This window comes from Dryobates pubescens, chromosome 9, assembly GCF_014839835.1.
Source record: "Dryobates pubescens isolate bDryPub1 chromosome 9, bDryPub1.pri, whole genome shotgun sequence".
Classification (NCBI taxonomy): Eukaryota; Metazoa; Chordata; class Aves; order Piciformes; family Picidae; genus Dryobates; species Dryobates pubescens.
In genome coordinates, this window is record NC_071620.1 from 34080722 (window position 1) to 34104142 (window position 23421).

At 39.5% G+C, this 23421-nt stretch overlaps 1 protein-coding gene across 1 annotated transcript in view; it reads right to left on the reverse strand.

The window, feature by feature from the left end:
• Window positions 1-22733, reverse strand: part of DTNBP1 (dystrobrevin binding protein 1) — a 68209-nt gene extending 45476 nt beyond the window's left edge. Inside the window, exons 1-6 of the mRNA XM_009898099.2 lie at window positions 22606-22733; window positions 19184-19234; window positions 17235-17285; window positions 16181-16241; window positions 12348-12480; window positions 3140-3272 (exon numbers count right to left, since the gene is read on the reverse strand). Coding sequence (XP_009896401.1) covers window positions 3140-3272; window positions 12348-12480; window positions 16181-16241; window positions 17235-17285; window positions 19184-19234; window positions 22606-22661 — 485 coding nt within the window. The 5' untranslated portion in view covers window positions 22662-22733. The remainder of the gene's footprint in view (window positions 1-3139; window positions 3273-12347; window positions 12481-16180; window positions 16242-17234; window positions 17286-19183; window positions 19235-22605) is intronic.
• Between the last annotated feature and the right edge of the window lie 688 nt (window positions 22734-23421).

Below are 23421 nucleotides of genomic sequence, written 5' to 3' on the forward strand. Positions count from 1 at the left end.
GGGGAGGTTCAGGTTGGATGTTAGGAAGAAGTTCTATACAGAGAGAGTGATTGCCCATTGGAATGGGCTGCCTGGGGAGGTGGTGGAGTCGCCGTCATTGGAGGTTTTCAGGAGAAGACTTGATGGGGTGCTTGGTGCCGTGGGTTAGCTGTTTAGGTGGTGTTGGATTGGTTGATGGGTTGGATGCGATGATCTTGAAGGTCTCTTCCAACCTGGTTTATTCTATGTATTCTATTCTATGTATTCTAAGGATTCTTTGCTATCTCCTACATATTCCTACAAAATGTTGTAGTTGGGTGGCCTTCTGACAGTGCTTCCTAAAGGACCCATTGCGCTGCCATGGGAATGCAAGAGCTGCCCTAGGAGACTGGAGGGATACAAAGAGTTTTCTGCAAGCAGCAACAGTACCTCTTCACTAGGAGGGTGAAGAGAAGGGAAGAACTGTGCTTGACTTGAGAAAAGGAGAGGAAACAAAACAGCAGGATTTGGTGCTAACATACATGCAAACAATTGCAGCAAGACTAACTGGGCACAAGTGTGGAACCTAGACTTCATACAACAATACCTGTACCTTGATCAATGGATTTAAAACAAAGCAAAAGAAGTATTAAAAATCCAGAGATATGACACAGAAAAAACCAATTAATAACCCCTGGTCCCCTCCTACCCCCCAAACACAGGCTTTAATAAATATTGTGGAAAACATCTTGGATTGGTGAATCTACTTTGAAACCAGTACTCACAATGATAAAAGAAGAAAAAAGAAATCTGTTTGAACTGAAATAAAGTTGCTCTATTTAATAAGGAGGCCTATTTCTGAAAATCAGTTCCCATAGTTACCATAAGCTGTGTTTCAAAGGTTTAATGTTGACCTAGAGCACTTCTAAATCTTTCACATAGGAAGATTTTTTCCAAAGACTTGAAATATGTGAGCTTGTAGCCTAAGCTTTATGGTGACTTCATTATAAAACTACTCTTTGTTAGATGCTTAAAATAACTACAGCTTCTAGAGTTTGTGTTCATCTCTGTTTTCATCCCTATATTGTCAAAACACAGGGAAAAGTTCTTGTCTTGTTTTTTTCCTTCACAAAAACACCCCCTGAGAATAATTCTTGTCTTAAAGGGAAAGCACAGACTCCTGAACCCCCACTTCATGTCAGAGTAAAAACCCCAGAGATCAAGACAGACTACAAATTCCAAACATAACACTACAAATCACACATAAACTAAGACAGCTGTTCGTTTTTCAAGTCTCTACACTGGTAAGAATTCTTCTACTAACAAGCTAGAGTTAATGTCTTACTTAAATAAATATAGTGGTAATGATCAACCAGAAATTACCTGCATTTTTCCTGTTTTGTCTAGATCTGACCAGATGTAATCAGCTTATAATTACGTTAAGTAGTTTGCTTAGCATTCTATTTATAAAACTGATTAGATGCTGCTAAGTGGAGTAGACAACAGCTGAACACTATTTTGATGTTGAAAACAGAGGTTAGTGGAAGGGTAGAGGGAGTAAGGGCAGCAGAGAGATTACTATATTTGAGGGGTATGAATCTTGCTTTATGCACATTTTATGTTTGCATGTTACTTGGTTAAGTAGCACATATTTAGAATGTTTTATATTAAGTATTTCATTACTTAAGTCTCAACAAGTGAATATTCAATCATATTGACTGCTGTTGACTCTTCCTGGAGAGAGAGAAAACCAAGTTGCCTTGGTTTGGTAAAGAGAAAATCCAGACTGCAGGAAAATGACAAGATCATTGCTGAGGCACTGGCCTGAGGTTAAGCTAACTGAACTGGATGTGAAAAACTAATGAGAGACATATGTGACAGATGACATAGTAAGACGCTGACAAAAGCTACAGATAGCACCATGAGGAATGGTCTGATTTACCAACAAGTTAACAAGGAGTTAGCCATACATCACAAAAAATTGAAGGGGGACCTATAAGGTATTGAGGACTTGCTGGGAGGTGGAGCTTGCAATACCAGCAGTACTTTGGTAACAGTACAGAAGGCCAAGATTCCCTAGATAATGGTATCAGAAATACCAAATTTGAGTAGCAAAATTAGGACAAATAGGGGAAAAAAACTGTTAGAGGTGGATTGCTTATTTGGGAGGAGCCTGGGATTAAAAATAAAACACAATAAACAAAAAATTAAAAAGACCAACAAGGCTGACAAAACAGAGTCAAGAAAGAAAAATGAATGTGCTATGCAAAGTGACCAGCGCTGCCTGGCACAGTCCCGCCCTTGCTCATCGCATCCTAATCAAGACCATAAGCCAAAACAGTTCTTCTGACCATACCATGAGTCAAACTTGCTTCCATAACCAAAAGAAGCGAGGAGGATACCAGGGTGCTTCCCCTGTCTAACAGGAGAACACTCTGTAGGACAGATCAAATAACCTGGCTATCCCCATGTCAGTGTTGGCACCAAGGCTGTCAGCATTCACATCTACCCACCACTCCCTAATACAGTCTGACAGAAACTGTCTGACAAATTGCCTCAATTTAACTCTTCATGTCCTCATTTATATAATGGACTTAATATTTTCCCCTCATCTCCTATAGTCAGTTATTTTGGCACTTTAGTAATGAACCCAAGAAAGTCAATAGTTTAAGTTACTCTCTTGCTACGTTACCTGTCAGGTGAGTCCAATTAGTAATGCCCTGATTTTCAAGTAAGAGAATGTTAGATTAATAGCTCATAGTATAGGAAAGGATAAAATTGAAAGGAGATGGAGGAAAGTACAGTTCCTAACCTTACAGGTACATGGGGAAAAAAGAAAACAAACCCAAATCAAACCAAACACCCCAAACAAATAAAATCAAACAACCAGGGCTGGGATTAAAAGAAAGCAATGTATCAACGCTTATTAACAACAGCCCTTGCTCCAATAAACATAACTGCATTTTAGTAACAATGCAGTGATCATTTTCCAACACACACTCTTTGGTTATCACCAAGAGTTAGACTAACATTGAATAAATTATTACAGATGTGCAACTTCCTTCTAAAGAAACAAGTCTCTGATAGAATAAAAGAGGTTATAATATATACAGGACACAAAATAACAGCAAAAGGCTTATATATGTGCTGATCTTATATTTATAGCAATTATTTTATTTACCTTTTTGTTTTCTTGTAGTTTTCCAGCTGTAATGTCTGCATACATTTGTATCTTTCCAACTCACACTGTTCACATAGGTCCTCAAGACACAATAGATGATTCTCCATTTCCTCAAAGTCTGCCTCTAGCTGGGCTACAAGAAAGACTTACATGAATATCAAATTGTATCAATAGATGGACAACTCACCTAAACAGAAACAGGACTTCATAAAGGTACATAATTAACACAGTGATAACTACACATACATAAATGGCCCAGAAAGATACACAAATCTCAGTCCACATCACACAGAAAGAGTGACAGCAGAGCCATGTTAAGGGTGGCTTATCTGAAGTTCCCTTTGTAGTAAGATGCCCCAGCATCTCGGTCTCATACTTGTGGTCTATACTCCAGGAACAGATGTAGCCAGAACTCAAAATTTAATTTGCCTTTTGGGCACACTGTCAGTTTAGGCCTTCCTGCCTATAAAATAAATAGAATAAAGCTGTGCTGGCCAAAACCAATGCTAACCTTAATTATTCATATGAAGCAAGACTAAAGCATACCAGGACAATTTTACCTTTTACATGAACTTGTGACAATATAAAAGAATGGAGACTTAGAAAATTTGCTCTGAAGGCAGACTCATCACAGATTTCTAGATTTAGCTATTTTACATACCCATGCACTTTAAAGCATGCAAAACTTCTTAATCTCCTCTTCAATGGTAATTGCTTAGAGTCTCAACTCTAGATCATGTCTATGATAAGCCCTGAGAAACCTGATCATATCTCATAGCTCACTCTGTTTTGAGTAGAAATTTGGACTAGAGATCTTCTGAGGTCTTATCTGAAGTATCTCATGTGAATCTTCTATCAAAGGATCACTGTCCCTGTGCATGATTAATGCTGAACTCCAAGTGCCTCCACAGGATCCCAAAGTAGAAAAACTCTTTTCCCAAACACGGACCTAGTCACCCTGGAATGGAGGTATGTGAATAAAGGATGACCATTCACCCTTTTGCCAGGACTTCTATACCATCAGGAAGGTAGATTGCAGTAGGATAGATGACATTTTTGCAAATAAAATAGCAAAGAATAGAACAGAATTTGCAGGTCAGAGATAGACACACTAATCTGTGTATGAACTTGATTGTTGACACAAAGAACTACACAGATAATGGAATGAAGTAGCAGAAAACCTAAAGCAACTGAGTTTTGGCAAATCACTGTGTTTCACCTTTGCCTGTAACAGACAGAGCAATCTTCATAAAGCAAGACAACAACTAATAATTTCAAGGTAGAAAAGAAGTAATCTAATATATTTTGGATGCTTGAAAGAAAAGAAAGCTGAAGGTATCAGTCAAATCTGTAATTCTGGTTTGGCCATTTACAGAGTATACCACATTTCAATTTGCTTAGCTACTACTCCATTAGAAATTGCTACCCTAGTGGTCCCACTAAGAAAGCAAAAGTTAAGACCCTGTTATCAAATTTCCTAGCATGAATATTCGTACATTCAGCTCTACTTCAGAAGATGTTGCTTTAGTCCCCCACAAGTAAGGTACTGGTTCACAAGAGGCAAAAAGGGAAATGTGAATCATAAAATCAGCAAGGATTTCTTCAAAGCATTCATCTTTATACAGATCACTTGGGAAGGGTGGATGGTGGTGGTCATGAAGGAAATAAACACACACCAAACAAAACAAAAAAACAACCAAACAAAAAAACCCCACCACCCAAAAAACCCAAAACCCCATGCAGTTGACAATGTGGAAACAAATTTGAGGGGAAAAAAGGTTTTCAGTTATACAGACTGTGATGTGGAACATGCATTGTTTAGCACATACTCAATTTTCTCTCACATAACCCTGTTGTATTCAAAGGGCAATATCATGATTGCAATTACAACGCATGGTCCCTTTCTGCTTAAGAAATAGACTTTCCTGGGTACATTGAAATCCAAACATCTATACTATGCTAACTTGCATTTCAGAATGATTGCTCACTTCTTAATTTGCAAAATTCACAAACACAGCAGGACTCAAGATAATTTAGGAAGGTACCTATCAACCACTGTTTTTTCCACATAAAAACCACACCACCTGCTTTGCTGTACTTGCTATTGAAATAATAGTAAAAGACAACAACAAAGAACAGGAAAATAAAAAGGATGAAGTGAATTCTAAAGGACAACTGATTCCCAGAACTAGTATTTGAGCAGCCTCTAGTGGGAATTGCAGGAAGCACTGTGCTTCTGAAGAACGGGAATGAACACTTAAGAAGTCTCCAAAAGACAACAATTCTACTTCACTGCCACACAGCTTTTAGAGTTTTTCTTTCTGAAGTGCAAGCAGCTCCATAGCAACAACACCAGCTGTGCCGGTGAATCAACACCTCTCCTTCTATGAGAATGCATACACTCTGCAACAAAAAGTTCCAAACACACCTACATATTTAATCTATTTGAAACTCAAGCTATAATATTACTTATATTCAAAGATAAATAAACTCACACTTAAAAAAAAAAAGTATTAAAAACCTAAGAAATCTAGAAATTAATTTTGAGTTTATAGTTCAGAGTGCTGCCTAAAGTGAATCTGCTCCAGAAAGTCAGCTAATGCTCTAAAGAATATCTGCAATATCTTTTCCATCTCTTCAAGAAATCCCACAACCAAGTGGTCAGGCAACAGTCACCATCTCACCCTGAAACAGCACTGCTGTAAAGAAGAAAAATATCTTTTCAATGTTTTTAGAAGGCCAGAAAAAAAACCATTCTATCTTTAGACTTAGAATTTTCCTATATAGTAATATATCACACTTGGTAGAAATAATAGTTTTTATTAGCTGGAAAAAGCATTTCAGGTGACATCATGCCAATTGTATTAGTTAGGCCTGTGTGTCTTACACTATTACAGATACAGCAACATGATTACCAGCTGTGGTGGGTTGAAATTACCTCCCAACTAATTTATAGAACTACCCCGTCTTTGCAGTCAGGAACTAGGCTAAAGGTCCCCCTTCAAAGTGACACTTCTTACTTTTTAAAAGCATTTTAATCTTTGATCAAATAACATAAAATTAAATTGTGATCAGTGGGTTAAAGCATTTATTCAGAACTCAAGAATCACAACCCCCCAGTTTTGTTCCTGGAAACACTTTCTGAATTCTAGCTGATTTAAGTACTGCAGTAGTACAGAAATGTCAGAGAAGCTAAATGACATCTACATCAGAAAATACTTGTTTTCTATTTTTCCCCCCATTATAACTTCAAATGCAGACTTCACGCACTGTCCCAACCACCAAGAATCTGAAAGAAATTATTACAAAGTTCCATCAGTTTTCTGACTACAGGCCAAAAAGGCTGAAAACAGAAAGGATAGAACCAATTACATGAAAGATAGTCTCTCCATCTCTAGGTGAGACGGGGAAACATCAGTAAAAATAAAATGAGCAGTGAAAGACATACAGAAGAGCTCAATTCAGCTGCAACACTTTGAAGTAAGTCCCTTACATAATTACAGTTCTATTAGTGCTTAATTTTTATTCATTTAAATAAAAGATCTTAAACCAAGCTAGTATTAGACCTTTCACAGGAAGCTGACAGAGCTGAACTACATAGCACATGTATGTCCTGAAGGGATAAGCCCCAAAACATGCTCTAATCCAGACAAAAGTAGCAAGCTGTGAGTACCCGGCTAATTTGCTACTGAATCCCTCTTGTGGAAAGCTGCGTGTCATGACACCCGAGTTTCCAGTCTGAATCACTGCATTGGAAATTCTCTAATTTTTGGTTAAATCACTAACTGTCTTCATATTCCTTGTATGTAGAATATATTACCCACAACCAAATAACAGCACCTGTAAATACACTTTGTAAATAAGTCATGGTGGTGTCTGAAGATACCACCACCAAAATATTAAATATATATGCATTAAAAAAAATATGTATCTACTTTATAATAGTATACTAGCTCATTTTTCCTTCTACAGACACATTCAAGTTTACAGCACCAAACTAAGTGCCTTTTATACACCTATGCCTCTATCTTGCGTAACAAGCCCTCTCCACTGAAACATTCTGCCCTGGATACTATGAAGCAAAAACTCCCTGTCAAATACATGTATGATTGGTGGTGCTCGGCCCAGAGGAGACTCCAGAGACACCTCATAGCTGCCTTCCAATGCCTGAAGGGATTCTACAGGGAGGCTGAAGAGGGTCTTTTCATGAAGGCATCCAGCAATAGGACAAGGAGGAATGGTTTAAACTGAGCGAGTTTAAACTGGATCTTAGGAAGAAGCTCTTCAGTATGAGGGTGGTGAGACTCTGGAATAGGTTGTCCAGGGAGGTCATGGATGTCTCCTCCCTGGGAGTGTTCAATGCCAGGATAGATGAGGCCTTGAGCAGCTGAGCCTAGCTGTGAGTTGACCCTGTCCATGGCAGGGATTCTATAAAATCATAGAATGGCTCAGGCTGGAACAGATGGCCATGGGCAGGGATGTTGGAGTAGATGACCTCTAAGGTACCTTCCAAGCTGAGCATTCTAGGATTACATTATCCATATAGACACAAAAATCCCCTCTTTTCGCTGATTTTATCAGTAAAAAGATAAATGCTGCTTCATCTCCAACAACGAAACTCACAAAAGCAAGAAAAGATCAGTCATTTTTAAAAAACTGGTTATCCAGATAGAAAAAATGTCTTATTAATAAATAAAATAGGATTTTCTTTAAATACTTTCCCAACTCCAAATCATAACTCATTTACAGTTGAAGTTTTTATAGCTCTCCTAACTTTAAAATAATTTTAGAATCAAAAACAACCCACTAAAAACTAGAGTCTTTTAATGGACTGTGTGTTACACGTTACAAGTGTACACTAAAAAGCATTTCACAAAATCACAGAATCACTGCATGGTGCAAGGGGTTTGGAAGGGAGTTCATCTAGTGCAACCCTACTGCTAAAGCAGGTTCACCTAGAGCAGGCTGCCCACAATCTTGTCCAGGTGCACTTTAATCTCTCCAAAGAAGATCACCCCATTACCCCTCTGGGTAGCCTGCTCCAGTGCTCTAGCACCCTCAAAGTAAAGAGGTTTTTCCTTATAGTTAGGTGATTATGTTTAGCTTTTTTTCAAGAGCTATTAATTGCTAGGTGTTAACAAAGGAAAAGAAACTGTTATTTAAGTAACCAAACACAATTCACAAGTCCAAATTCAAATGTCAGGTCTTGTGAAAAATTTAATTGAAACAGCCTCGTATTAAATTCCCTTTTACTGCTACTACCTAAACCCTGACACAAGCCACAATTAATAAACAGATAACAGTAAACTAATGACTTCTCTTCCTCAAAGCCATCCATGTATTGCCCAAAGAGACAAGTCTATGGGCTGTTATTTGGTACATTTTTCCTCTTAAAAGTACTGGTTCAGAGGCTGTCTACAAACTGATTAAGTAAACTAAATTCTATAATCTCAGAAGACAAGCTGTTGTTGGAAGTATATTGCACTATCCAAACTGGAAAGATCTTTGTCATTATTAATCAAGAAATTAAAGAATAACCATATGTCATTTTAAAAAATACTATTTTTTTTTTTACTGCAAAATGAGGACCCAAAATACAGATTATTAAATTCTTAAGGTAGTTCAAATGTTACCAAACTCAAAATCTCATAATGAAAATCATAACCTTGTAAATCTTGCAATGAAAAAGATATTATCATCACTGTGACCTTCTACATTGCAATTTTTGCATTTCCTTAATGTCTGAAGAGGCCATTAAAATCACTGTAATCCCACTTCTCAAACAAAGGGTACATGGCTTTTTTGACTTGTGCTTCTCTGAACAAACCGGACTGGATTTTACAAAGCTGGAAAATCGCAACTTCCATATTTGATGCACAATCTGGAACTAAGGCATGTCTTTCTGCTCAAGGTATAAACAAGGATACCTCCCTTTGGCAGTGCAAAAAGTTTTATTTCCCTAATGGATTTACACACTCACCTCATGCATATATAGAAAAAAACAAACACACCATAAAACCCCCACCATAAATGAAAAGTTAGGAAACAATGACTCCTATCTCTGTGAATTATTGTCTTCCAGTCTGATTTTCTTCCCAGTCTCCCTAGTCTAAGTATTTTCACCCTACACTGAACATGTCATGATCAGCCTTTCTGAAAGCAGTTTCAAGTTGATGGTTAACACTAGATGTTTAAGAAAAAACAGTGAATCTTGGATTCAGATCAAGGTTTGTGCACACTGATTTGCTGAAATCAAAGCCAATACTTGAGAAAAATGTTCCTTCTCAAATACGAAGCACATTTCATACTGAGAGAAGTATGTCAGTTATAGACAAGCACATATTTTCTGTGTCTCAAAAACTGGCCCAAACAATGACCCAGCTTCTGAACTTGGACAGGGAAATAACTGTCCTTTTCACTTTCACACAGAGTAATTTTTTCTTCAATATTTTCAACAGTAGTTATGAGCTATTGTGTAATAAATTCAAAGACACAGACTCCTTACTTAACATGGGAGATGACAGATAATGTGAATACCTGAGTTAAAAAACTGTTTCTAAGAGTACTAATAAAAATGTGTCTTGTAATACACAGCCAAAGCTGAACAATCTGTACATGATTCATACCAATTTTAAGTAGGTTGCTAAAAGGGCTCATGAAGAGCATATGAGGAAGCTGAGATTGTTCAGTTTGGAGAAGAGTAGGCTGAGAGGAGACCTCATTGCTCTCTGCAACTACCTGAAGGGAAGACAGAGCGATGAGAGGGCCAGCCTCTTCTCCTTGGTGTCAAGCAACACAACTAGAGGAAATGGTTTCAAGCTGCACCAGGAGAGGTTCAGGCTTGATATTAGGAAGTATTTCCCGAGAGGGTTATCAAACATTGGAATGGTCTGCCCATGGCAGTGGTGGAGTCACTGTCCCTGGAGGTGTTTAAGCAGCGTGTGGACCTGGCGCTCAGGGACATGGCTTAGTGTTGACCCTTCAGCGCTGGGTCAAGGGTTGGACTGGATGATCTTGAAGGACTCTTCCAACCTCATGTTTTCCATGACTTTTGCTATATGAAATTTCTTTTATCAAAAGCAGCCAGGGTTCCCTATCTACTTCAAAATAAAATCATTACTATATTTATCAGAAATGTATCATGTCACAACACAGAACTATTACTTTTCCAAAATGATGATTAGCCAAATTACATCTTGGACACACAATCCAGGACACAGCAGGTTCAGAGTTCAATTTTTGCTTTTGTTTTTTTTCCAGAATGTTTCACTTATCTTTAAAACTCACAGCCACAGTATTAATCATCTATTGTAAAAGTGAACACCATTTACATTTCCAGAAAGCAGATAGCTCAGAGTTCTAAAAACAGTGAGCAGAGTATCACAGAAATTTCTGCTAAATCACTTCCAGAAATGTTGATGTTGAATTTGGTACAAATTTTACCTCTCTCTTCAAAACTTATCAGAAGAAAGAAACCAAAACCAAACAAAAACCCCTCAGAGTGGTTATAAGTTACTAATAAAAAGCCCTAGGTGAATTACTTGAAATTTGACATACGGTCAGGCTAGAAAATTTGGTTCAAATCCCACCACTTTAGCAGTAAGCTTAAAAATCCATTAGCTTACCCATGCAGAATGCTTAACACTTACTTAAATCCTGCTTGTACAGTATCAGAAAATATTCTAGATACAGTGAGATTTTACAAGTAATTCTTCAGAGTGAGATTAATTCTAGTTCATAAAACTGTAATGTTGGAATGAGAAGGTAACCCCAGTTCATCAGCTTTTATAGCATTCACAGTTACGAGCTACAAAGACAATTCCAATAGGTTTTATTATGTTGTTTATCTCTGGGCTACCGGTGGACTGGATCATTTTGTGTGTGATGATATTGAAATCAGTATTAAAAGAAATCATTATTTGAATTAATATTTCCTCCAAAAATAACAGAGCTTTAAAAAAAGCCAACATTAAATGGTTACCCCATGATAAACCCTTACTAAGGTGGTTTAATAAAATTGTAATAAATAAATACATTCCTTGGTTCAAAAAGAAATTGCCAGCCTACCCAGGAACAGAAGGCTATTTGTGCATATCCACCGAGCATAGAAGAATGAGAAACTAGCCTTTGAACACAGAAAAGAACCCTTGTCCTTGTATCAGATGCCAGCACACAAATTCAGCCCACCCCACAAAAAAAGGTGCAATTACATGAAGAATTTCTGCTTACTTTCAAGTTGGAAAACAGTAGGCAAAGTCCCTGGGGAACTTGACTACTAAAATCCACACACATGCAGCATTTTTTTCAAAACTTTAATTTGATACTACCTGAACAGATTTTCATGGAGGCAGCAAGAGGCCTGCTGTTGACAGAAAGGGTTCCTACTTGTGTAAAGCTGTGCCCCCAGTTTGAGGCTCAGTAACACTAACAGCATTTAAGAGACTAAGGCCAGAATAACTTTTCCCAATATAGTTTTCACCAGCAAATCAACAGTTTTGTCTGCCAGGTTTCCAGAAGGAGGGCACTAGAGGGTTTGTCTTTTCACCTTTTAAATTAAATCAACAGTTTAACATTTGGTAAACTTGTCAAAACCAGAATCCATACAGCAAACATGAGGTATTAGGTAACCTTAACATGTAGCATTGGTAGCTTCGCCCAGCACGGTATCACTTCAGATTAGCTTAACCTTGTACACTAACAAACAATGGGAGCTAGCTTGGTAACCAACAATTAATCACAGAATCAAACAGGTAGGTTGGAAGAGAATTCCAAGATCAGCAAGTCCAAGTGATCACTTCTCACTGAAAAGTTTCTGCCCCGAAATTGTCTCAAGCCAATTTCTTGCTCCTCCCTGCCCCAATCAAACAATTTAAAACAAACTGTATAAAATCACAGACTCAAAATGAAGCAGCTACATAGATGAGTGCTCACAATATTCACAAACCTTTAAGAATTCAAAGACTTCAAGAATAATTTTCAACTGTTCACACCAAAAGATGCAATTCCCACACCATTACTGACATAAAATATTTTAATTGCTGGGTAAGCAACTGCTACTGACTTTGCTCTTTTACAAAATCATTACCATAGAGAGGATGTGTTTGGGAAGCAAAACAAAGTTTTATGATTGCAGCATTCTCAATGGCTGAACTTCAGTGTATAATCCTCTGTACTGACACAAATGCTTGTTATGTCTAAAAATCCTTACCTAGGTTTGCTGTGAGGCATTCCAGATCTGCTAAAAACCCAGGTATTTGCTGGAGCTGATCCTGCAGTTCCACCAGACTGTTCCTTTTCTTCTCCCAGTGGGCAGAAAGCATCACAACTTCACTATCCACCAGCTGAAATAAACAGTTTCTTTACTTTACCTGAAAATTTATCAAACTATTTAGAAGCATCTCAATTAATTTTTAGAATTTCCACATCTGCAAGTATAAGGTCAGAGCAACCTTATAGTAATCTAACTTCTGCATTTCTTAAGTAAATACACAATGTGGTCAAGAAAGCCCTTGTGTTATGAAATACTTATACTAAAATACATTGATCGAAACAATCTAAAAAGTTATTTATTAATATAATAATCAATGTAAAAAATGTTTTATGGACATATTGCTTAAAAGTTTTATTGGTATAGCTCAGTATCTATGAAAACCAGAAAGATCAGGAGACCACAGGTAACAAATTCTATTATGCATTCTTCCTCTTGCACACAACTGCAATCCATGGCTGTATCAGTGTTCTGGATTCCTTCGTGTTTGGAGAATTTAGTTGCAGGAATGGAAGAAGTCTAAGCAATGGGCAAAGGAAATCTACAAAGGTGGCTGAGAGAAACTCATCTCTAATAACAGAAGGTTTTCACTGGAATAGGTGGAAAAAGTGGGCCATGTTATTATATAAGAGAAGAACACACAATAATTCCTTTCTTATCCTAAATACATCTGTTCAAGATGCATGGAAAAAGACATCGTCTCCCACAGCAGCCTCCTGGAGAAACTCGCAGCTCATGTTTTAGATGGGTGGACACTTCGCTGGGTTGAAAAATGGCTGGATGGCAGAGCCCACGGAGTTGTGGTGAATCGAGTTAAAGCCATTTGGTGGCTGATCACAAGCAGTGATCCCCAAGGCTCACTTTTGAGACCAGTCTTGTGTAATATCTTTATCATTTATCTTGATAAGGGAATTGAGTGCATTTGCACATAACACTAAATAGGGTTGGAGTGTTAATCTGCTTGAAGACAGGAAAACTCTGCAAAGGACTGTAGAGAGGCTGGATTGATGTGACAAGGTCATTTGTATGAGGTTTAATAAAGGCAAGTGCCATATCCTTCAGCTGACCTGCAACAACCTCATGAAATGCTGCAGGTTTAGGAAAGAGCGACTGGAAAACTGCCCAGCAGAAGAGGACTTGAGGGTGCCGGTTGACAAACAGCTGAACATGAGCCAACAGTCTGTCCAGGCAGCCAACAACATAGAATTGTTAGGGTTGGAAGGGACCTCAAGGATCATCTAGTTCCAACCCCCCTGCCATGGGCAAGGACACCTCACACATCCTGGCCTGCATTGGGAATAGTGTGGTCAGCAGGAGTAGGGAAGTGATTGTGACTCTGTACTCAGCACTGCTTAGGCCACACTTCAAATACTGTGTTCAGTTTTGAGCACCTCACTACAAAGAGGACACTGAAGTACTGGAATGTGTCCACAGAAGGGCAATGAAGATGGTGAAGAGTCTAGCAAAAAGTCTTATGAGGAACAGCTGAAGGAACTGGGATTGTTTCATCTGCAGAACAGAAGGCCGAAGGAGGACCTTATTGCTCTCTACAACCTGCTGAAAGAGGTTGTACTGAGGTGGCTGTTTGTCTCTTCTTCCTAGTATCAAGTGATAGAATGAAAGGAAATGGCCCCAAATTGCAATAGGGAAGGTTCATCCTGCATCTTAGGAAAAAAAAAAAAAAAAAAAAAAAAGTCCTTACTGAATGAGTGGTCAGACATTGGAATAGGCTGCCCAGGAAGGTGGTGGTGGTGGTGGTCAAAAAAAATGCATAGACACAGCACTTTAGGACATGGTTTAATGAACACAGTGGTTTTAGGTCAATGGTTGGAATGGACTGAATTATTTTAGAGGTCCTATCAAACAATTCTATGCTTCTATAAAGCCTCCTAAAGAAATGAGAAGAGCCAGGGAGGATGCAGCTGGTCAAAGTGATGGTTTCAACCTGAAGAGAGAACTCCACAACTCAGTCCTGTTCTGCATCATGGCCACCCAGCTTATCCTCTTTGGCAAGTCTGGTACAGAGTTCCTGAACAGCAGAGCAATGCATTGCTAGCAGTCACTGGAAGCTTTCTTTCCCCTCATTCCAGAAATAAACTACACAACTTGTCACTTTACTTCCAAGGCAGAAAAACAGAAGACAATTGGAGAAAGCATGGAAAATTCTAGACCTTGTCAACCAGACAAGTCAAATCTTGCCATTTCCTGTTCACCAGGAGGCAGCAGCATATAAAACCAATGCAACAGCCCTACCCTGATACTAACCACCAGCTGGCTTCAACTCCAAACAGCAAGTGTGCTTACCCCTACTCTGCTTTTAAAGAGCTGCAGTACTAACAAGTAGTGATTGAAACTGTTTGAATGAAAGACAAGACAACAAATCAGTTGTATCAATTGTAAAGTACTTCAAAAGCACTAGGAAATTCTCCCAGGCGATGCTGAAGTATCACAAAGCAGAGGAATGGACTTCAGATAATTCTTGTTAGATGATATTTTGTGAGAAGTGATCACAGAAAACTTCTATTTTTACAATATCTATATTTAAGACTCTAAGAATATTAATTGTAGGCTGAGTATCATCAAATCTGTAAAAGCTGTGGGAAACCAGAGGAACTGGACATTCTGACTCATTCCATCAGCTACCTGTCAAACATTACCTACTTTTTATTTCTACTGTGGTTTTAAGGCAAACAGTGCAACTTGGCAATTTTTTCCCAAGCAGCAACACAGAGCATTACTTTTTCATTATACTGGTTGTACTGGTTTCATTTGGGATGGAGTTTATTTTCTTCATAGCAATTTGTGGGAAAATAAAGCAAAACTGGTGGCAAGGAGGATAGTAAACACACTTAAGTGACTTCCAGCTGGGGGGGTTGAAGAACATGTATCATATTGTTTCATTTTGTGTGCCTGGTAAGTACGTCTGTGTTTAGATAACGGGCCTGTGATGAACTCGGGTACTTTATTAAACATGTTTGAGATTCTTGCCCTGCTGTGGGAATGATCAAAGCACCATGGAATACTACACCTGAAAAAAAACCACAGATGAAAGTAGCAGGTTCAAAAGCTTTTCCACTCTTTAGCACTGAACATCTTTCACAGTGCCTTTATCTTCACTTGTGTGCCTCTGGCTGGGCGCTGCTGCAGAGATCCCCTGGTTCATGAGGTAATGACAACACATTTATTCTTTGCATTTCATGCATGCTTTTGTGGGTTTGCTGTGTCTTGTCTGTCGGCTCACATGTAGCCCATATGGTACTGTGGTTTGCATTTCTAAAACACCACCACGTTGATCACAGACCAAATGTTTTAGATATTGAAGAACAATGCTTGTACAGCAACAAGGCTTTCCCTCTTCCCCATCAAGTAGGTTGGAATGGGGAAAAAGTATGTGAGGGGACACAGCCAGAAGAGTAAACCATTGGCCAAAGGGTTATTTCATATCATGTAATGAGATGCTAAGCAATAAAAACAAAAGGCTTGGTCTTCCAAGGTAACCACAGTTCTGAGACTGGCTGGGTATTGGGTCTGCTTGGGGAATGTTGAGAGACTTCCTTTTCCACCATTTGTTTTCCCACTGTCCTTCAATTATTAAACTCTTTTTCTTGAACCATTTCTTTTAAACCTTCTGTTCTTCCTGTGGGGGACTGAACAAGGCTGTGTGGGTGCCTACCTAGTAGTGAGGGTCAACCCAGTATACAGGTACTAAAAATTTATGCTGAAATAGTTTCAAATGTGCAAATTTTAAGAGTGGCATTGTTATGTTTTCTCACCTCTCCGGCTTTCGCACAATCTTTGGCTCCTTTGTGAAGGGCAGCCCAAGCATCTTCATATCTGAGAAGAAAAATGTGTTACTGTTCTTAGTGTGTTCCCCTGACATGGGAAGAGCATTTCACAGATGCCACTGTGCTTATATTTACAGAGACTACCAGAAGCAGTTAAAAAAGAGCTGTAGAGTTCTTTCTGATATTTACTGTTCTACCAAGATGAGTATGTAGTAAGAAATAATTTGTTCAAAGTAGTGATTCATGTTTTTTAAACCTACTAGCTCACATTAAGAGCTAAATGGACCCTGCAATATTTATAAGATTACACATAGAGGACAGTCTCAAGCTGCACCAGGGGAAGTGTAGGCTCGAGGTGAGGAAAGTTCTTCACAGAGTTGTTATCCATTGGAATGAGCTGCCCAGGGAGGTGTTCAAGAGGGGATTGGATGTGGTACTTGGTGCCATGGTCTGGTAGTCATGAGGTCTTAGGTGACAGGTTGGACTTGATCTTTGAGGTCTTTTCCAACCTTGTTGATTCTATGATTCTTTATAATTCTATAAAAGCCTTAAGCATTACGGTAAACTCAAGTTTTCATTAAGAAAATGAAAACAATTAACAAGATTGTAATCACATATCCCCATCCAAAGATAGAGAATTGTTTTGTCCTTTGTTTTTTTTAAAAGATAGAAATACAAAGGAAATATATCATGCAGATAGCTTCATTTGCTCAGGGCAAAAAACTGATTAAACACACATAGCATACTTTCTTTTCATGGCAATGACAGCCAGTACCTCAGTGCCAGTCTCTTGTATCCCTGAGCATTAGGCCATAAATTAGTCTTTTCCTCCAGAAGTTGTTTCATTAACATGACAGCACGTGAGGATTGGGCAAGTTTTAAACATATTTATTATTTAGTGACCATTCCCACTCTCCTAACTAGAAAACATCCAGAATAAACTACTATTAACACTGCAATTTTCTTCTTATTGTCTTAATGTAATAAAATTACTTCTGAAATTATAGGAATCAGACATTCACAAAGAAATAGAAAGGCGTACCTGCTCAGTAATTCCAATCCAGCAGAAAACTCTGGCAAACCCTGAAAAGTTCTACAAAACAAATTGTAAATATAAAAAAGTTAAGGAATAGAATGTTATTATTTAAAAAAAAAAAGTATGCACATACATCCATGCTTGACAATATGCTTAGCACAGAAATATTCCCTGCTGTTCACTGTCACAATTTTGTCAATTCTGACTTACAAATGCCTTTCACAGTGTATCTTATGAGGATATTCCAAAACTAGGATTAAGATTGTTACCCCTTGTTATTTTATGGTAGCCCATCTTTACCTCTTTTTGACAACATCCATTAAAACCAACTTTAATGAGATATGGTTAACACACAGGATGAACATTGCTTTAACTCAGACCAGTGGACAAAACAACTCTGAAAAATAAGACTGCTACACAACTTCTTTACATATCTCAATAAAGATCGTGTTTAATATATTCTACATAAAAAAAATACTTAGCCTGTTTAATGCTCTGATGACTATCAGGGGCATATACATTTTCATCAGTAGCACCTTGAAATATAAAAGCAACTTAGGGTAAGTTAAAATTAACAATGCAGCACTTCAAAGGATATCTTACATAAAAATCTCAGTGTTATCCAAGACTTGTCTGTTCGAAGATTACCACAGACTGCTTTGCACTTATCAAAACAATTTGAATGGAAAAAACAAATACCATAAAGTTTTTTCCTTAAACCAAAGGAAAAGTGTTAGAATTGGTGAGATGGGAAGGGACCTCATGCGGTCACTAGTGTAACCTCCTGTTCCAAGTAGGATCTGCTATGGGATCAGACCAGCTTGTTCACGGCCTTGTTGATTTGCAACTTGGAAGCCTCTAAAGACAGAAACTTCACAAGCTCCATGAGCAACCTGTTCCACTGCTTGACTGTCCTTCACGTGGAAAATGCTTTTCTTTCAGCCTTTTCCTCTCTGAATATCTCATTTCAGCCTAAGTCTGCTGTCTCTAAGTTCCCAGGTTGCTGTTAAGTTTCTGCAAAGGTATCTATTCTCCAGGCTAAACAAGCCCCAGTGTCTAGGTGAGCTCTAGCTTTCCTAAGCCGATTCCTGCACGGCAAAAGTTACAGAGGGTATCAAGAAATTACTCCTGACTGCATCCTGCTGTGTTGTACTTTCAGTATATTGCAAGGAAGTTAAAGAGGCCCACAAGAATGGGGGTTAAATGATACAGAGAATTCCTTAAGTTGTTTAACAAGACATCACCCACCCCTTGATGAAATGGTTAGTTACAAACTTCCATCTCATCACCACTTCTACTGGCCTCTCCTCCTAACTCACAGGGCCTTGGTCACCCTTAAAATCAAAGTAATCTATATTTGTCCCAGAACTCTATCAGCAAAGCAGAAGTCACCTGCATTTCCTTATTTGTGATGATCCAATTGGTTTGCCCAGTGCTTTTCTCAATAAGTGATGGATATTTACAGTGCACCAGATAAACCAAAATATTATGGACTGGTAATAAATGCAGAAGTCAGCTGCCTAAAAGAGTTTTATTCAAACTGAGTAAATTGAAACAGATAATTGAAGTTATCCATTATACATATGTTTTCCATAATCAAAAGGCACATATTTCTATTCTTACACTAATAAACTGAATTGCTATTTAAGTACATGAGATTCACACAAGGTACTGCAATAAAGTACTACAATACCACTGAATATTCACATAATCTAAATAGTCTCTTATAAATTGATTCATCACCATCAGAAATTACTTAGGCCTATCAATGACAGTTCTGTTAAGCAAAGTATTTCCTCAGTAACAGGGTTAAACTTCTCAGTTGTCCAAAAAATGTTCTGTAAAATTATATGCACATGTTATTGTAACTGGCTTATATATATGATCCACTTCCAAATTACTCTCTAATATGAGCATCCCAGATCAATGTTACAAACTAAGACATTCAGAAGTACCTCTGTCTGCTTTTTTTTGCTTCTTTTGATTTGTCACCCAAAGTCTTCAACCTATAAATAAAAAGACAAAACCATCAGACATGTCCAACAAAAGACAGGTAACTTGGTAACCTGTATGAACACATAATTGTTAATTCCAGTCTACTGGTTAATTTTGTTTTGGCTTATTCACAAACCAAATTTCACTTCATTTTGTGAAGACTGTCTTATGAAATAATTTCTACCAACACTGCTTCTAAATTACCAGATTTTTCTACAACTGGATAAAGCAATTGGGTATGAAAAGTTTAACGGGACCTACACATCCAAGACACCCAACTCTTGATACTCATTCTTCAGCATACAGGTATTAAACACCTGCACAGAGATGACCAATCCAAGCCTGAAAAACACCCCTTACTATCCCTTGTCTTCTATGCCTTTCTTGTATGACAGTCACATAAAGACATTTGTCCTAAGTCTGCTAACAAAAAACTTCAGTAAGAACAACTTATTTTGTCAGCCATCAGGATCTCCAGCAGCAGCACAACTGCATGCTGCTACTGACTGTATCTGAGGCTTGTTTCACCTATGACCTATTTCAAACTGACTGGTATCTTGCTCGTAAAAAAAAACCAAGAAACAAAACAACTCAATGCAAACCCCTAAGCAACAGAAAACAACCACACAACTCTACTCTTTTTCAGTCAAACCATCTATGCTGGTTGAGTAGGCACAGCAGAGTGAGAACCAAAATTTTCTACTATTCTCTGACCACTAAGATGATGGATGCCCTCAACCTCTAAGGCCTTTGGAGTTTCAGCTGCTCAGGAAAGAAGCAGTAAAGAAATAGGTATGAGCACGATAGAAATGAGCTACAAGCAACAAAGTTATCCTCTGGACATGACATGGAGATATCGAATCCTGAATGACCCACTGACTGAGAAACACCCTTAATACAAAGCTAATCAGGCTGCTTCTAGGCTGAGCCAAATCACTTCCTCAGTCTTGAGTATCACCAATTTTCAGGCATGCAAAGAAACCTCAAAGCTCTACAGCAAACATGAAAAGTCATGCTATGGCAGGTCTCTACTCCCTGCTAGAGCTCTTCATACTAGTGAAGCCAAGCAGCAACTTGGAAGGAAGAACATTGCTGCAGAAAGTTCTGCAATTTGCCCTGTCATGTTCCCCAGCCTGTGACAGCAGCTCTCCTCTGCATACAGGTACAGAAGGGGACACTGTGTTCCAGCTACCAGTTTTCTTACTAGAGTATCTGCCAGGTAGTCAGAAGAAATGTTTAAAGAATTTATCACTACACAATACTGGCTTCCTTTCAGCAGTGAGCTCTGTACAACGTAGAGGGAGCATGAGCCACATCCTTCAAGCTGTCAGAAGCACACAAATACCTGAACACAGACAAACATGGCTCACTGCTTTGTTTGTTTGATTTGGGATGTGTTTTTTGTTTGGTTTTGTTGTTGGGGGGTATTTGGTTGCTTTATTTCTTTTTCCCTCCTCTCAGGAAAGGTAAATGGGTCAAACTCTAGAAAGCTGCATAGGAAGTAGGCAGCAGATAACTGCACAGGGGAAACAGAAGTTCATTCCTTTGTACACAAAAATAACTAATAACTAAACTGCTCTTTTAGACTACACAACCCAAGATTTTATCTTTCAGCTGTACATAAACATTCCCTTATTCTTTTAGAAGTGATAGTCTTTCCTTAGAAGCCCTGGAAAAACCTTTTCCCTTACAGTGTTTCAGAAAATACAGCTGTTCCACTTTACAGGCACTCACGTAGTTACCAAGCTAACCACAACTGGTCCAGCATTCTAGACAGCAAAAATACTTTGTCTGTATTTTGACCATTTTGAGCTGAAGTAAAATTGTACCTATTACCACTTTGGTGGCACAAGGAACAAAATAATCCAGAAGGACATTGAGGTTGCATTGTCTAGGACAGAAAGAGGGCAAAAAAAGTCATGTTCTGGCCTGACTCCATGGGGAAATTACCCTGGTGATTTTCACAGCCTCTGCTACTATAGCTGTGAGATATAGGTTCTCAGTGGCAACAAATATTACAGCACACATGAAAACACCACTTTTAAAGATGGGACATTCCAAGAAGGGCATATTACTAGAACTGTTAAAACACAAAAGACAGAAATGATGGAATCAGAAGCTGTTCTCAGAACACTGCAATACAAGGAAGAAAAGCAGAAACTACATAGAAGCGTAATGACTCCACTGCAGTAATACATGGAGATACAGGCTTAAATGACCTTTCAGTTGTCCTTTCATCATGAAAAAAAAATATATCTTTTTTTCAAAGGAAGCTTACGCTGTACTTGAGGCAGCAAACTCTGTGACAAGTTCTAAAAATAACAAAACAGAAAGGAAGACAGCAATATTCAATTGCTTTTTTTTTGAGATAGATAATATACAAGTAATTTTTACTGTTGTTAGCTTATACTGCCAATTGCTCCAGACCATCATACACTGCTGCAAATATGCCCTTTTATAAACTGCTTCAGTTTCTGGAGTACAGAGACATCCATCACTATATATGAATTTTCTATAAGGGTACTATAAGGCTGCCTCAACATTGCTGAAGGCCGTGTATAAAAAGTAATTGATTACAACGTGATGCTCTCCTGTGACTCATTATGAACTAACAGTTTTGCAACACAGGCATGACCTTGTTCTCCAGCGATCCACTGATTCCAGTAATGCTCATCTGGATCACCTGCCTTGTCCTCAAAATAGGACAGACGCAGAGCCTATCTAAAACCTTGTAAGTCAATGTCAGAGGAATACCTTTCTACTTTTTAAATGTAAGCAAGAGGCTACTCTTTTTGTTTATCCTATGCTTCCTTTCCCAAGCGAGAGCAACTTATGTTGCAAGGAAAGAAAGCCTTTTCATCTGCCGAACAAGACACAGCGATGCTCTTTTAGCAATTAACGTTAATCCATAAAACCCTGAAGGTCATTTACTTCATAAAATATTCATGCACGTTAATTGAGCCCATTCACATCTCCCTCACTCTGTCAAAGCAGCGGCCTCTCTTCCTTTCCCCTGACCGCAAGCAAACGCCAAGGCACCACCACCCCCAACTCCAGCTGCAAGCTACCACACCGCTGCCAGGGCTCGCTAACCCCTCCAGCAGCCGCCCGGACATGGCAGGACGAAGGCATTCGACCCACGGACTCCCTCCCAGCACCGAGGAGGAGGACACCACCACCAGGCTCCTACCAAGAGAGGGAAGAACCCCAAACCACGATCCCGCCTCCTCACCCTCCCTCCCGCCCGCAGCTCAGTCCCCGCCTCCCTCCCCCCTTCCAGTACCCGGTCACCTGCTTCCTCTCCCGCCTGGGGCGCACGGTCACTCTCCCATTTCCCGCTCCCTCCCCGCTCCTGCCGGGCCAGGCCGGGCGTGCTACCCACCCGGCAGTGAAGTCTTGCTGGACGCTCAACAACCGCTCCCGCAGCGTCTCCAACATCGTCTCGCCCTTCTTCAGCGGCAGAGGCCAGCGCCGGGCGGCAGGGTATGAAAGGGGCGGGGTGGGGCGGAGATCGGCTCCCTCCTCCCACCTCAGCCCCTTGGTGGTGCCAATCACCGCTCTCGCGCCCAGCGGAAGGCCCGCCTTCTCTTTTCCGTTGGGAGCCTCGCGCAGGGCGGGCGCGAGTCTCCTCACAAAGTTAAGGGCGCGAAAGAGCGGCTGGGGGGAGCTGGGCTCATGCGGTGTGTTTCCAGTAACGCAGGGCAGAACTGCGTGCAAAGCGCAGGCTGGTTCAAGGACAGTTCTTGAGAAGCATGTGCGTTTCTGAAGGTGCAGCTAGAGGCTGCTCAAATGCTGCAGTAAGCACCTTGAGGGTGGCAGAGCACTGGAGCAGGCTGTCCTGTGAGGCTGTGCAGTCTGCGTCGCTGAAGACATTTGATACCCGCCTAAGCGCCTTCCTGTGTGATTCACTCTCGGGGATCTTGCTCTACCATGCAGGCTGGACTAGATCACACAGAATCAACCAGGTTGAAAGAGACCTCCAAGATCATCAAGTCCAACCGATCACCCAACCCTAACTAATCAACTAGACCATGGCACTAAGTGCCTCATCCAGTCTTCTTAACCACTTCCGCAGATGTCGACCCCACCACCCCCCTGGGCAGCACATTCCAATGGGCAACCAGGCTGTGAAGAACTTTCTAAGATCAAACCTAAACCTCCCCTGGTGCAGCTTGGGACTGTGTCCTCTTGTTCTGGT